The 17317-nt window shown below is 37.1% G+C and overlaps 1 protein-coding gene across 1 annotated transcript; it reads right to left on the bottom strand.

The window, feature by feature from the left end:
* Positions 1–3316: 3316 nt before the first annotated feature.
* Positions 3317–16614, bottom strand: syn2a (synapsin IIa). The gene is made up of 11 exons (XM_028019814.1): positions 16071–16614; positions 9293–9350; positions 9097–9188; positions 8790–8946; positions 8566–8655; positions 8402–8464; positions 7079–7221; positions 6920–6994; positions 6636–6738; positions 6066–6212; positions 3317–5938 (listed from the first exon to the last, which is right to left on the bottom strand). The coding sequence occupies exons 1-11, from the start codon at positions 16409–16411 to the stop codon at positions 5804–5806; spliced, it is 1404 nt and encodes a 467-aa protein (XP_027875615.1). The 5' UTR covers positions 16412–16614; the 3' UTR covers positions 3317–5803.
* Between the last annotated feature and the right edge of the window lie 703 nt (positions 16615–17317).

The following is a 17317-nucleotide window of genomic DNA, read 5'->3' on the forward strand; positions in this document are numbered from 1 at the left end:
AAAACTTTCACCCACTACATATGCAAATACTTTGGAGTGTTTTTTTAAAACAAAATTTATGAACTTTGCACATCCAGAGACAAATTGTTCCCCCTCAAGCTGAGTCAGGTTAGATGGAGTCTGTGAATGTAGATTTTTACATATCTACGTCCAAAAACTCTTTGCTACAATTGGATTGAGTGTATTGATGTAAACACATTTTAACCTTATTTTAATTCATCAAGGCTTTATTTTTTTTTGAGAAAGAGATTATCCAAATAACTGCGGAGCTACGATTGTTAAGAAAATTACTTCTGAGTCACTCTGGATTTTATTTAGGGACTAAAGATCAAAGCACATCACTCTTTTCTAATTACGTGTTGAACCTCCTTCTACTTCACAATCCAACTTTTTCAAGGCATATTTTTTGGTTCAAAACAATATTAGAACAAATGTTCTTTTTAAAACCTGATCAACATTAATTATGTTGCTTCTCACTGTGGTGAGTGTGTGAGTAAGTTTTTATGTCCAGACAGCAAGGACACGACTCACTGGACCGGACTGGACAGCAGCGTTTCCTTCGGGCAAAGCAGACTCTGGGGGAAAGAAAACGACTCTTGAAACAAATGTGACATGACAAACACATTTGTCAGTTGACAAACACTGTGTAGAATCCCATGATAACTTATGCTAATGTCCTCCAGTTCTTATTTGGTTGCTAATAATAAAAGCTGTCAGTCATATGCATGGTAAAATAATTTAGTCATGATTCTGCAGTAGAAGAACTCAGCTCTGTCCAGGACGCTGGAACAGAAACCTACACATGTACGGTACAAAATGAAAAAACGGTTGATTGCTGCGATAGATGTTGAATAATTTCTACAGGGAGCTCAGGAGATGCTGATCTGAGGTGGGATTCAGTAAGTTGCCATAGTAACCAAAATGCTGCAGACCTCTTGACTTGTAAATCCACTCCACCAGATGGCAACAAAAATTCATAAATTCACCTGGATTTTTTTCCTCGTTTCGTTCTCTAGTGACATGGCACTGCAGAAGTCGTGTTAATGCATGTCAACTTTTCAGTAAATTGATTAATACCTATGTTTTGTTGCTTTTTTTAATCTTCAGCTTTTCACTTATTGAATTGCACCTATCAGATGATCACACATGCTATGTTAAACTGAAAATATAGGAATTTTTAATTTGGATTTTTCAGCCAGAAATATCAACGAATTAAAGAATGTAATTAATCATGAATTGTGGGAATCTATGTCTATTACCTGAAGTTGCATCTGTGGTGGACGACATTTTGTTCCCTTGCAGGATCTCTGATCATTTCAGATCCCTGGATATTAATTGCAAACATGCTGTACCTATGGCACTATTCATGCAGAAGGTGCCACTGGATTGCACATTTATTAGAGATAAATAATCAGATCTAAAATAGTCTCAAATGATAAAACGTAATGAATTGTAAAATTTTCCACTGCTACATTTAGTGTTATTTTACCTGTGTGTTACAACTGTAGGTAATAGTGTTATGAAAAATCTCCGGTCGAGTTTTGCTATGATTGAATGCTTCCCATAATATTTAAATATATTTATCAGAGACTCTTGTTACTTAACTTCATTAAAGGATTCAGGTGCTCATCTTGTGCTGTGCTCTTCAGCAGATGGTCAGCACTGTGTCTCCCCACCTACCCCTACATAGGACACGACTTGTTTCATGTAGAGCAGCAGCTTGGCAGACAGCTGGGAGGAGTCTAGACGGAAGCCTTTCAGCTGGAACTTCAAAAACCAACACTGACTTTGCTCGGAGCTCCTCTGTACCTCTTATAGGCTTTGGGCCGGGTCAGTCAGCTTGTTAAGATGGGGGGAAAAAAATATCTGTACCATCTGGATGTTTGACAAATGCCTCTTGCAGAACAGATTGTATCTGTTGGGAGTAGCTTGCTGATGTTTGCTGAAAGACTGCTGACATTTTATGAGATAAACATGGCAGCTTTTTGAGAGCAGCTGTAGTACCATTGAATTCTCTGCAGTGTTAATGTTCCTGCTGTCCCAGTCAGGCATCTGCAGTGCTGTCAACCTTCTGTGGACAGGTCTCGTAAGAGTTGGCAGAGATTGAGCCTTGAGTCATAAAGATAATCAAGGTATCATAAGAGAGAAAAAGACAATAGAAGTATGCATGATTACTTTGATGAATCTGGGATGAATAATACATTCTGGCTCAAATTCCCTTATTTACTGAGGGAAATAGTAAATAACACCTTTATACATATATATATATATAAAAATGTGATATATATATATATATATATATATATATATATATATATATATATATATATATATATATATATATATATTGTTTTTTTCTGTTTTTAGCTCTGGCTGAACTTTTGTTGTATATTTTACCTTTTTGAATAGTTTTCGTTTTTAATTAGTTGGATTCCGCAGGACTGAATGTTGGGGCTTTGAGAAGGTTATTCCAGGATCCTAAAGCCCTACTTTATATGTTTCAAAACCAGTTCATTTTTCTTAGACATTTTTTTCCTTGGTTCAAGTTTGCTAAACACAGTCTTAAAATGAAGATTCCTGCCTTGCAGAAGAGATGCATTATTAAAAGAATATTTTTTTTACTAGGATGACTGGGAGTTTGTTTTAGCTCTCCTAAACTGAAGATTTAAAATACTTAAATATCTTAATTTTGGTTCATATTTCAAGAGGAAAAGTCACGCTTCTTCAGTATAATACCTATCAGTGTTATTGCTAATATTGCCTGTTTTTTTGTTTTGTTTTTTTCAATTAGAACCTCAGCAAACCATAAAAACTACTTAAAGCTCTGTCTTAGTGTGGAACAATGACACTGTTTGTGAGTTCAGGGACTGACCTATGCTGTGAAGGAAGAGAAAGCTGAACTGTTAGTGAATCAATTTAAAGCTGTTTTTGTATTGATTTATGTTATCTATGTTTGGAATTAAAATGTGTTTGATGATGCTAAACATGGTATAAAAGATAAGAATGGAAGAAATATGTAGAAAGTAAAATACTTTTTCACAGCATGGTATTGCAGTAAAAGTATAAAGTTAAAGAAATAAGCATCTCATTGGTGATTTTGTTGAAAACATTTTATTTTTCAACATGGATTTTTTTCTGAATAAATATACTTGAAATAAAGTTTGATTTTTATGGTTTGCAACTACAATTGGAGATACATTTATTTTAAGTCTCTTTACAAATCTTCATCAAATGTGCAAATAAATGTAGATACATTGGTCTAAATGTTCCCTTTACTAAAACATTACTGGTAGCACACATCAAGACACAAAGCAGCTATTGCAAAGGAAGCTTTATTGCCAATGACATAAAGAGTCCACACATTATTGTTTTTTCCAGATGTGGGTTTTTACAGCTTAACACTGCTTCTCAAAGTTGCTGCCTCAGTTCCAGTATCAATCTGCAGCCAGAAGTATCACTTCAACACGAAGGCCAAATGACAAAGCTCAGATGTATTTAGTTTCCAAACTGAGGCCAAACAACGTAGCCGTCACCGACTTGTGTCTCTCTGCTGGTCAATGTCATGGCATATTTCCTAATAAACGGAACAACACGTCCATAAAGCCTCAGGCATGGCTTTCTACAGGGATACACTCACAGATAAAACAATGGCACTTATCACAGCTTAGAAAAAGAACTGCACGCAAAGCTCGCTGAAAAGATTCTTGTTTTTTTACTGTTTGGTTTTTTTTTCACCATTTAGGATATTGGATAAATGAGATGGCCTTCTGAAGTAAACCACTGTACAACAGCACATAAAGACAGTAGAACAAAAAGCCACTTAGTAAAAAGAACTATTCAGGGTGTGGGTGATTATCGCTTTTTGAAAAATATTTAAATGGAAGATCTGATTTTATGTATACATTTGTATCTCAATAAATGTAAATATAATCAAGAGTCTGATTTATTCAGTAATTCATTCCAACAGTGCAGTATTTTTTATATATTCCTTTTATCCCCAGAAACATTTTACTTCAGATTTAACTATAGGTGGTTGTTCTTGATTTCACTGACTCCAGCTGCAGTCTTCACCTTGTGAGTTTTCCCCAATCTCTTACATAACCTTCTCAACAAACTTTATGGCTCCAGTTATCATTGTTGCTTGCACCAAATGTTTTCCTTCCACTCAACTTTCATTCAATATGTTGGTATTTAGCAGTCTTTGAACAGACAGTTTATTTAGCAATGACCATTTGTGACTTACTGGACAATTCAGCCTTCTCTACCATGATTCTGTAGGCTGTAACATAGCAGTAACATAGCATATCAGGTTATATTCTATTTTTTGGAGTAGATTCCTTCATATCTTAAGCCATGAAAATTTGAGTGAATGAAGTATGCATTGATAATATGTGAGTTTGTGTTTTCAATCAAATTAAAGAAAAATAAATGTAATTTCTGACAATATTCTAACATACTGAGATGCACCTGTCAGCATACTTAATCAAAACAAATAAGCTTTCATATTGCACTTTCCATCAACTCCCAGCAATGGCAGTAATCTGAGCACAGCAGTGCCAGATAAGGCGACACTAGACCTCAGAACAATGACTGTTTCGATAAAAAGGCCTCCTCAAAAGCTTTTATAAAGTGAATGGTAGAAGCGAGACTTTATATTTAACATTTTTTGGATGAATATTCACACATAACACACATTTTGATTATCAGAAATAAGTTTTGCCTCCAAACAACAGAAACAGAGCTTTGATACTTAATCAGATCTGAAACAAGGGGTTTAGAAAGGATAACTATCAGATTGTACCACCGTTAGTCCATTAATCTGCACTGTCCACAAGCAGGGTTAACGGTCCTCTTATTCTTATTTACACTGTTAGTTTCTGGAGTGCAAAGACTAACACTAAATACTATATTCTTTGGTTCAAAATTCTACAATTATAGTGAAGTTCTGTGTTTAGAATCTTTCTACATTATAAAATATTCAATAGACCTTTAGTTTTTATTACATGGGCATCAATTTATATTCTACCACTAAATAATCTAATTTCTAGGAACAGCACTCTATGAGGAAATATTGATTTGAATAAAATAAAAATACTGCATGAATCTCTTAATATGTATCTGTTGTTACATACACATTCACAATGTAGAATCACAGGAAACACAGCTTAGTTATACACAGCGATTTAACAGCCATGTTAGATAAACATCCCACATCATCAGACGTTTAAGACTTGCACCTGTCTTTGTGTCAGTCATGCAAACAAATAAAAATAAATATCTATCAGTATAAGTACAAAAATATTCACTACTACAACCATACACACACATTTATCTTATACATATTAAGATATACAAGTTCAAACTCTATGGTTACCCACAGTTTGAATAATAACTAGAGGGACACACCAAATTATGTAAAATGAACTGAAGACACAGTGTTAGGGGGAAATAAAAGCTTCATAGCCAGGTTAGAAAATTAGCACAGAGCAGCACTGAACTCAGTGTAGGCACAATTTTCATTTTATATTATCAACAACAGGCTCAAAGAAAATAAGAAAACACACGGCTGCTGAAACACAAGTGGCCTATACAAGCACACAAACCAACAGGTGGACAGGTAGACAGTACATGTTGACACTGCATAGAGTTAAGAAAAAACACGGGCCAGGCCAGCTCGCAGTTGTACCGAGAGCTCACACCAACCAGATCTGGTTCTAGCTGCCAGCATTCACCAACACGTCTGCACAGCCAGGGGGCACACCGCCATCCATCCAGACGCTGAGAACTTTTCCCTCTGCAGGTCTCAGTTGGCCTGGACTGGTTTTGGACCCACTGCAACGCCATTACAGTCGAGAATGTACTGCAGGCAACCTTGAGGTGGACGCCCAGCACCGTTCTTAGTGAGTTCGCCAGTAATCTCTCCTTTCTGGCCAGTTCCCTGTATCATGTTTAAAAAAATAAAAAAATAGATACATTAGTATCAACAGATCACTTAAAGGTGATTAGCTCAAGAACAGAAAATAAACAAAAAAACAAAAAATGCTCCGTTCAGTGTATTTTCATACCTGGGATGGTTGTATAGTTGTGGGTCTCTGGGGAGCATTAGCTTCTCTCTCAACTGACTGGTTCATTTTTGCCAGCACCAAGTCAGCAATGAGCTGCCGGTCTTCAGCCTGGTGTTCTCCAACCAGCGGCATGGAGGAACCAACCACCTGCCCCACATTGGAGATGGTCAAGCCAGAGGAATATCACAGAACAGTGTGATACAATTATTGAAGCAGTAAATGGCAGAATTGAATAATGCACTTATTTATTATTCACATGTTCTTGGAAGAAGATTCTGGGCTGCATATACGTAGTTCTGCTCAGATGTTTACATATGCTAATTATTGGTACAAAGCCTTTTTTACAGGGACCAATTAGGTATATTCATTTCATAGAATTTGAAAACCAGGAGTCTGTGTCATGAAATCAACCAGTTTAATTAAAAGAAATTTTGAAATCTGTGCACACAATAGTTGGAGGTTTTAATGGGACTATATTTATTTAAGTAAACAGTTAAGTATCTTCCAAAAGAATAATCCATTTGGAAGTTTCAGGTGCTGATTTGATATCCATTTATGTCAGAGTTTTACCTCTGTGATATAATCTTTGCCATCTTTCCCATGGATAGCTTTAACTGCACAAATGTCCAAACCCCCAAAGATCTCACAGCAGGTGTCCACCCATAGCTTGTACCTAAACACAATCAAAATATTATTCAGAAGCACTGGGAGAAAAATAAGACAATGTGCTCCAATTATCAGCAGAAGAGATTGTCAGACATTCAAAAGAATATATTTTTTTAAATTAAGAAACTAAGCACATTTTATGACATAATTCAGCTTTAATATTTGATACAATAATAGGAATGAATTACCTGTCAGTCATGGCGACCTGCTCAAGCATTGCAGAGCCTGTGTTTGTCTTCCAGTTTCCAGATATAGATGTTCTCCTGATGAATGTACAACACAAATAAAAAATAAAGATTAGTTTTGTTCGGTTTGATGAGGAATAACAACAGCTTAGTTATACCTACATGTAAGCTTTGTAGTCAGCACCAATCTTCTGGATTCTGATATCATACTTGGAATCAATGAGAGGCTCTGTGGTGGTGTAGGTCTGAGTGAGAGCCACCACACTGGCTATGTCCTGGAACTTACTGTGGTTGTCTACTTTCACCTGTACACACAAAATGTCAAGTAAAAAAGATGTCTCTCATACTCTTATGCAATAAGGTGATCCTGTGATCTTCCTTTATTCACATTAATGAAGGCTTAAATGAAAAAAGCAAGTGCAGTGCCTTGCAAAAGAAGTCATACTCGGGCTTGATCTGCAGAAATCCACTGCTCTGCTTGGAAAACTTGTTTACAGGACTGGTTTTAGTCACTCCTCAAACCTGAACTCTAATGAAGGGTGGCAAGAAGAAAGCCACTCTTATAGAAAGTCATAGGAAGTCCGATTTGTAGTTTGTGTCAAGCCACGTGGGGCGTACAGCATGACGAGTCTGGACAGATGAAATCAAAACTGAACCTTTTGGTCCACATGCAAAACATGTTAGTGGTAGCATCATACTGTTTTCTGTAGGGTCGGGGAAACTGGTCAAAAACTAATATGTGCAAGATGGAGGGAGGTCAATAATGGGGGAAGCATAAAGGAAAACCTGTGGGAATGTAAAAAAGACTTGAGACGGCGGTGGAAGTTCACCTTTCAGCAGGATGAGACCAAACTTACTGACAGAACTGCAAAGGAGTCCTTTAGATCCAAGATTATCCAAGTCTAGTCCTCTAAAGCTACTATTCTGCAACTTTTGAGTGCATCCATTTGTCAACAACAACTGACACAAATGGATGAATTCCCTTGTCTGCATGACCTTCAGCTTGATAGGCATGGCAACGAGCCATTCATTTCATTCAGGCATATTGAAGAAGGAATATAACTTTTACAAATGAATCTAAAAGTTGCAGAATAGCTCTTGAGTACTGGGCACTGCTGCTTCAGATCAAACCATATTTATGTGTTAGAATGATCTAGTCAGATCTGAAAAGCTAAGAGAGACACCAAACCAATGTGATCTGTTACTTCAATGAAAGGTGGCTATACCAAGTACTGACTTATGAGGGCTGAAAACCAAGTCACAGTTACAATTTTGAAAAACAATCCAGTGTATCATTTTTGTTTTTGATTAACAGCTGTGCACTACTTTTTATTGGTCTATTACAGGAAATACTTATAAAATACATTTATAAGAATTTTGTTTTTGGATTGACTTTTCCAAATAACTTCAGCAGATATGAATACTTTTGCAAGGCAGTGTATGTGTACAAGGATTAAAGCAAAAACAAGTGACACGTCACTATACCTTTCCCATCCCAGAGTGAGCGTGTCCAATCTTTACAACAACAGGAAATGAGGGCATGCTCACCTAATTAAGAAAGACATTTACTTGTTTAATAATTGTTGAAGTTTTGTATTATTATATCACTGTCACAGGTAAAACAAGTTTGCATCTAGTAGGATGCTCACCATCTCCTTATAGTTGGGATAAAAGGTCTGTTCAATGAGGGGGAACTTCTCAGGTCCCAACTTCCTGTAGGTGTTGATTAGCTGAGCAAACTGGATGTGCACACAAGTAATTAATTTGGTAAAAAATTAGGAAAGGAAATTTATAAAAACTTTTAAAAAATGCAACCATGCAGCCCAGAATGCAGAATAGATTTTTAACTCCACTACGTCGCTTCAGCACTTACTGCCCACGGCTTGTCGCAGAGGTTATAGATGGATTCCAAGGAGTTAATGCTTGGAACACCCCCATACTGCAGACCGATGATCAGGTTGCGAAAATCTTCATTCTGGGTCATACTGAAGGCATGCTGGCGAATGAGAACAAAGTCTGGCTTGAAGGACCTGGAGAATAGAATAGCAATAGAAATGTAAACAAAGCTGTGCCAAGGGATAATAGCAATGTGGGTGAGTCAGTCTGTGGGTGGACACAGCGCAGTCAAAACAAAGAGTTTCAGTTGCACGCTAGATTCATTTGGAGTTTGTTTGTCTGACCTGACAACCTTGGTGCCATTTCTGAGGACTTGCATGTTCACGCTGCATATACCGCTGGCTTGGGCAACAACGTTCAACTCACTGAATTCAGCCTAAACGCAGAAAAGGGGAGAATGTAACACAGGGAGAATAAATTGAATCCTCTTTTTGGTGCATAAGCACATGAAATGAATCTAAGTGTCTTCATTAAACATACCTGTTCCACTTTGATATCATAATCCCCGTGAACCTTCTTTCCTTTCAATAATTTCGCCCTGGTGGAGAAGAAAAAGCATTTTTTTTAATTTAACAACAGAACTACAGGTGTCCAGTAAATGCCAGATCCAGTGTGAACATATCACTCGATTATGTTGACTTTGCAACAAGCAGAAAAGTGAGTCATTGCTGAATAAATGGCAATCTGCTGAGTGAACCAAAGAAGAAAAAAAAACCTTTCTGTGCTTTTCTCAAACTGCTGAAACACAGAAATGCTCACACTTTCTCACTTCATTCTGACAACCAATAAACATGAATTTACTAAAACACACTTGAAAACAGGAACTTTCATATGTAGTCTTTTTCACATTGTGTCAGCTCATAAACTACATAATTTATCATTATTTTAAAACTCCAGTCCTTGAATACCAGTGTCTTGCACCTTTTAGATCTACAACACTCTTGAATCAATCAAATTGTTGAACTTTGTCCTCACCATTCAGTCAAGTTCTACAGAACCTTGCTCACAGCCAAATGATATTTTCAGATATATTTAAGAAAAGTGATGTCTCACCGGCTCTGAAGTTTAGCTCCTATGTGATAAAACAACACCAAATGGAGAATAACTGTGAAAGGACTATGACTGATGGCTCTAAGAAATTTTAATATGAAAAAGTCTGAATATTGCAGCAGCCTCCCAGAAGCAACACTATGCAAAAACAACCCTTCGCTGCAAATCCAGCTACAACCCCTTTGGAGTATGTCTCTACAGAACACTTTAAACACTTTAGATTTTCAATTGGATTTTGGTCTCGACTTTGACAGTGCCATTCAGACCTATGAATGTGCTTTGATCTCATTCTCATGTCACCCAGGTTGTATGTTTCCAGTTGTTGTCCTCCTTCCTAGTCTCAAGTCTTTTGCAGCCGATGACAGATTGTTCTTTCAGGACTGCTCTGGATTTAGCTCCATCCATCTTCCCAACATCGAGGTTGCTTTTTTCTCCTCCAGAGTTTCCTTGAACCTCAGTTGGACCTCATTTACTTCTATGGGTTTAATAAGTGTCTTCTCAAAGCAATTGTCTGCACTGGATTTAATCAAGGTATAAAGGGGCTTTATGTAAATCCATGTTACGATTTTCTGATTTCATTTGTGAAAAATATGAAAACCTATTCACAATCACATGCCACTTTGTGCTAGTCTGTCAAACAACAGCCTAATAAAATAGAGTGACGTTTGTGGTTTTCACATTCTAAACATGTAAAAGTTAAATCAGGCTTATACAAATAAAAAAATCTTGTGACATTTCATCTGAATTCAAGATGCCAGAAAATTATTGAACTTTGCCTCACTCATTATTTAGCGCTTGTGAATTCAAGAGATTGTTCAGTAATGACAGAATTTGATTTATTTTAACATGTTAGTCACCTTTGAAAGCATCTCAATTCTAATGAATTTCACTGCATTTCATTTACAAGCAAAGTGTTGTGATAAATTAATATGCAGAGGGAAAACCTAACAACATACGTTTTGACAAAAGAAATGGCCGATATGTAACCAAATAAGGGGTTTTCTACAAAACAGTCTTTTCCATGAATTTCCTCGAGTTGCCATGGAGAATCCTTTATTTTGGCATGTTTTTTCTACAGCTCAGCCCTTAAACTAACAGCATATACTGCAGTGGTACATTTTGTACTATGTGTGGTGACAGCTCAACCCAGAAGAAATCTGATAAACATACATATTTTGCCATGCTGTCTTTACAGATTTTTTCAATATACTTTAAAATCGCTTCCATCCTTTTCCTCATTAGTCTATGCCGTTCTTCTGTCACATTTCCTGCTGCTGCTGCTTGTTTGTCAAAGAAAAACAACTGAATTATTCGGTCACAGCCCAATTAGAGCATGGGAAGGAAAACAGATATTAAAATATGAATTACAGCTCCCGCACATGAAAAGCTGAAAAGCATCAGTGCTTGTAATTCAACATACAGTGAGAAAAACATGAGCAGCGACCAGAAAAGGGCCACAAAGAAAACAAGCATACGATTTCCTCCCTGCTATCTAAATAGTAATCTTTCCCAGCATGAGGCTGAGTAAGACGGTGTAGCATATGGTGATTTTTCAACTAACAGCATACTAATCAGAGGTAGCACATTCAACGATCCTTTAGTGCATGGATTAATATGCAGAAAGGTTTATCAGTTCCCCACAAGAGCTAGGTCCTCCGATTTTGGAAGGACTTTGATTTAAGCTGTTAATGTTACTCCATATTTGAAACGATCATGCACAGTTGCATCTAAATATTAACACTGACTGTATAAAAAGACAAATAGCATTTTTCCCTCACTGTCTGACATTAAGTCAGAATAAGCCTGATTTAGGCTACTTAGGTTTACCAAATTTATTTGTTTTCTAATTCCAGAATAATTGGAGCGTTTTTAAATTTTTAGATTCAGAAGTTTATAGACATTTATTTAATGTTTGGCAGAATAACTTTACAAAGAAGACAACCTGGAATAAACATTTTGATATCTTTTCACAAGCTTCTCAATTTGAGATTTGAAATAGAATAGACATACAATAAATACATTATTGCATATCCAACTAAAAACGTTTAATCTAACTTAATGCTACACAGTGAGAAAAATGAGTTTTGTGTTTGTTTTATATGGAATATTCAAACATCTGGTGTTGATGCATTTAGCAAGCTCGGTTATCTTTAGAAATGAGACGATATAAAAAAGTGTCAGGTCCAACAAAAAGTCAATCAATAAATTAGTCTCTTCAATTTTTCTCAAAATTAATCTGGAAAAACAATTCTCTTGATTCAATATTTCACATGGTACTGTGGCAGAATCTTTCATTCAGATGATTCACCCGAGACCTGGGCAAGCAGTAGACCTTGCTGAATTTTAATGTCTAATTACTTTGCCTGTTCCACTCTCACTCCCACTCCCTTGTGTTTGCATAAGATTATGCTCCTAGTACAGGGCACATTTCTGCTGATATTCAGTTAGAAAGGTGAAATTTATAGATCAGAACATTTGATAAATCACAAGAATCTGTCAATATCTGTACTTTAAATGACAACATATTGAATTGCAATGAGCAAGACAGGGCTTCACAGCCATCAGTCTCATAAGTTACAGTGTTTCATCTGCTGCTCTTGTCATAGGAGTAATTTATAACACAGTATTCCTGGAACTATCCAAACCTGTCTGGCTGACTGGTAGCCTCATCTAAAACATTAGACATTGGCTGGATGACAGAATGCTTCTACATGGCAGCAAACCCATTTCATGTATTTTTCTCTGAACCTTGCTTATGTTAAATGTATTGCATAACAAACTCACAGTTTAAAGACACATTTATTTAGGTAGTTTCTATTTTCTAATTTATTTTGAGTCTGCCATCAGTACGATCTTACATTTTTATCATTTGCCCAGTGTTTGCTGCAAAATTATTACACAAGATGTCAATAAAAATGACACATCTTACTACAAATTTCAGGTACTTACATCAAAAATATATATATATATTTTTTTAGAATATACATTCAGGGGTCGAAAATGTATTTTTTATGTTCAGCTCTTAGTTCTTTAAAGACATTGGGTTGTTGGGTGGTTTTCCCTTTTGACTTCCTTTTCCTATTCATAGAGGCCCTAAGTGTCTGGAGATGAACCAATGACTGATCCAGCTCTATTGATCTACTTATTAATGCTGTATTTATCATCTTCAGACCACATGTTGTTGTCTCACCAGCAAAGTACAACATAAGAAAACATTCCAGTCAAGATACCTTATCGGGAAAAAAAATCCTAAAAGGAATAAATTCAAGAAATACTATTACGTCATTAGTACATTATTCAATGTTCCTATTTCTTGTTCCATACAAACTCTGTAACTGCTTTAATGAATACCATATGTTTTCTTAAATTCTCCTGCCTAAACAAATATTGGCACTGTGTTCAATATTTGTTATAACTACATTAGTAACAATTTACTGTTTCTGTCAATTTGACCAAATTTAACCAACTGTTCCCATTAACTTACAATACTTTACTATAGTTTCCTTAATTCCTGAACCTTGAATATACCTTTCTCTGAAAATATAGGAAGCAAGCAGGGACCTTTTGGTTTTCATTTCTGGCAGGACACACAAAAACGTCTAAGTACAGCTAGTCGCATAGTGAGTTAAAGATCATAAATCCCAGACTCAAGATGTGCAACAACACTGAGAACATGAGGAGCCTGCCAAAACCACAAGAAAATAAAGAGCTGTTTCATCCTCCCAGGGCTTGCCAACAGCTCAGTACTTTAGAAAACTTTCAGTCCTGCCAACAGGAGCACTAAAATACTAAACTGGTTATCTTTTTAAGCATCAGTAATCTTCTAATGTTAATCCCTTTTAGCTGTATTTGCTGTTGTTTTCTTTTCGTACTCAAAGGATACTATTTCAAACTGTTTCATTACATTATCTAAACAGTGTAGGAACAGCACATTTTTTCTGCCACGTTGAATCAGAACCACTGGGTGAAAGGTCTTGTAAAAACAACCCAAAGAAGCCAAACCAAGTCAAACACCTCCGCATAGTGCTACTGAGCTGTCATTAAAAATAGATGCTGCTCTCAGACAGAGGAAGCCCTGTAAATTAATTATTTTAGCACATCTCCTACGTGACTGTGCATTTGATGCACATTAAGGACGATAAATGCTATAAGTACCAGAGACTGGTACAATAAGAACAAAAACAATGTCAGAGCAACAAACTGCTCACAGAAACTGGTTCAGAGCAGATCTGGATAAAAACCAACAGTGAGAATGAGGTCACACAGAAATCTCACTTGACATAATGTACATCAGTTTGCTTACTGATGTGAGAACATTTGAGCACCACAATGTGAGCCTTCCTTCTTCACAAAAAATAACTTCTTTTTTTAAGCAATAAAGAACATATGAATACACATGGCTGACATCCATCCTGCAGATAAGAGTCTGAACTAATCATTGCAGATGAATGTTTCCTACATCATCATGTCATTATTTCCTCACTACTAGTGTACTCATCTACCAGCAGGAATATCGATATCCTGCTGAAGTAGTCTTTAGAAAATGGGTACAATGTGGTCAAAAGGGATCATGAACATGGTGAACACCAATACTCAGGGTTTGGCATTTGAAAAATGCTCATTTGGGACTAAGAGAATCAAAGCATGCCAAGAAAATAATCCCAAACAATTACACCACCACAGATTTAAACTGTGGAAATAGAGCAGGTTGGATTTATTTATGCTGTTTATGCCAAATCTCAGCACTAACATCTAAATGTTGCAGCTGAATTCAAGACTAATAGAAACAGACAAACGTTTCCCAATCTGTTATGGTCTTGTTTTAGCAAGCCTTTGTGAATTACACCCGGTATGGTTTCAAGTTGCTGCAGTCCATTTGAACCAAATATGGCATTAGAGCTACTGTTGCCTTTCTATCATGTTGCCCATACTCATCTGAACTCTGACATAAGACATTATTCATCTACTCAATTGTCACTCACAATATAGTTTCTCTATTTCTGGCCATAATTGTAAGGGATTGGTGCATGCAAAAACCTCAGCAGAAAGCATCATTTCTTGGCCAAAGTCCATTAAATCTTTTTCCCCATTTTTATGATCCATTTTAACTTTACAAAATTATCTTCACCACATCTTATGCATTGAGTTCCTGCAATGTGATTGGTTGAGGATTAGAGTCAAACTTTATGTCTCAGTAAGTCTTCTGTTTTTTATCTAAATTAAACTGCAATGAGGCAAATACTTCAGCACACACATTCAAGAGGAAAAATCCTCTCTGAGCCTATATAAATGAAGAGTCATCGTGAAAGGATTCAATTACCATGTATTAAAATTGCATAGTAATACTACTACATACTACTAGAAGAAATATACTCACTTTATTGATTTTGAGTCCATCAAGCCGACAGCGATGTTTGTTTATCCTATATCTGAGCAAGATCCTCCTGGACTCTGAACACCATTAGGCTTAAATAATTAAGGTTCCCCAGCTTCTTCATATTAGTGGCATGAAGGTCTGCTCTTGGAGCAGGACATGAAACTGATACAACAACAATCTAATATTTGTTCTGCTTCCTTCTATTTTACACTGCTGCTGTCCAGTAAATCAGGGGTTGCAATATCTTACATTTAGCTTCTCCTTTAATTGTGCAATGCATGTATGACATGCAATCGGTGAGCAGGGGGGAAACCCCATTGATTGAGGGAAAACACTGCAGTGCTTTGAAGGGAACAAGAGGTAAAAAAATGGTACTTCATTTTAGGTTCAGCACAACATGTGGCACAGCAGCTTTAACATATGTGTAGCATGCCATGTTACAAAGTGATGACATCATTAAAATGCCACATTTAACACCAGAAAATGATGTATGAGAAGAGACAAATGCAACAAAATAGTAAAACAAATAGACGAATGAGGAAAACTGGAATCCTCCATCTTGGTGTTATGTCATTACAGGACCATTCCTCAAAACCAGAATATTCTGGCTCAATAATTATTGGCAGCAACTGAACACCAGTAGGTGACAATAACGTTAATATTTACTGTGCATTTGACAGAAATGCTGTTATAGTAGTTTCTAATCTTTACAAAAGTACATGACACCCAAGAGAGAGATAAAAAAGAAAACTGACACTAAGGATGGAGCAACAATAACTCACAAAAATAGCTCACAATAAACTAATTAGAAATGGAAACGTATTGTCTTACCACTCCTGCTGGGGTTCATCGATCACAAGCAGAATCTTAAACTTCTTGGGTGTCGTGACTTGGGTCTGCTCCACAAGCCCTGCTGAGGCAGCTGTCTGCTTTACAACATTTGTGATGGAGCTGAAGAAACCAGCGCTGGTCGACTGAGACGTCTGAGGCTTCCTCTCAGGAGCAGGGGAAACGGCTAGAGGTGTCGGCCCGCTTGTTGGAGACTTGGCAGGGGTTGAGGAAGCAGGTGGAGGAGGTTGAGCAGGGTCAGGCCTCTGAAGGTCTGTCATGTAGCCGTTGGGCAGGTTGGAAATGAAGGTGCTGTCCGAGAGACGCCGGCGCAGGTAATTCATGGCTGGTGAGGAGAAAACAAGAGGTGGGTGTGGAAATTTATCCTGCAGGGTTCTCCTGGGTGTGAGTGTGTAGCGGATGGAGGCTGGGGTCTCTGTACAAACTCCTAATGAATGTAGTACCTCCCAGCTTTGCAGAGCATCCTCCAAGCTCTCCCTCACTGGCAGTGACGCTACAGCTTCCAGCAGCCAATCCCCTCACCCTGTGCTTTCCTCAAGCATAGCACATGATGCTCGACTGTGCCTTCCTCCCGTCGTCCTCTCTCCTCTCTCTCTCTCTCTCTCAGTGGCATGCCTGATTTCCCTACCCCTCCCCCATTTTCTGCTTTACAGACATCATCCTTTTCTGAACCACAGCATGAAAAATTGAGGGGTTTCCAGTGGAGGTGCAAGGGGTATCCGGGTTATACATCACAATGGCTTTACACCTCCTACCCATGTTTGGTAGGATTCTCTGCCCACTGTCTATGAAGAGCATTTCTGTCAGCCACAAATTCTAAAATGGCTGTTTGGACCTGTGGGCAGCACTGAAATGGGAGGAAGCATCAGCAGCAGTCCCTTGAGGCACAAATGCATCCAGTAAACAATCTCTGGTGTGGGTTATCAAACCCTAAAGCTACTATCTTTGTTTTTAAATATATTTGCATTCACAAATGCATGCACAAGAAAAATGTAGAATGAAGTATAATGAGAGATATGGATGTATGGAAAATGGCTGGGAAGGAATTCACTTAATCAATAGTTTGTGGTGTCCAGAGATCAAAACAAATATAAGTAAAGGCCAACATAGTTAGTCTCTGACAAGGACACTCAAGAGCAGTTAAAATTAAAAAACAATAAATATACTTTTCTTACTACTTACATTTTAATCACCCAGATTAATATAAAATATTTATAGTTTGAAATTAA

The sequence above is a fragment of the Xiphophorus couchianus genome, chromosome 1 (genome assembly GCF_001444195.1).
Source record: "Xiphophorus couchianus chromosome 1, X_couchianus-1.0, whole genome shotgun sequence".
Lineage (NCBI taxonomy): Eukaryota > Metazoa > Chordata > Actinopteri > Cyprinodontiformes > Poeciliidae > Xiphophorus > Xiphophorus couchianus.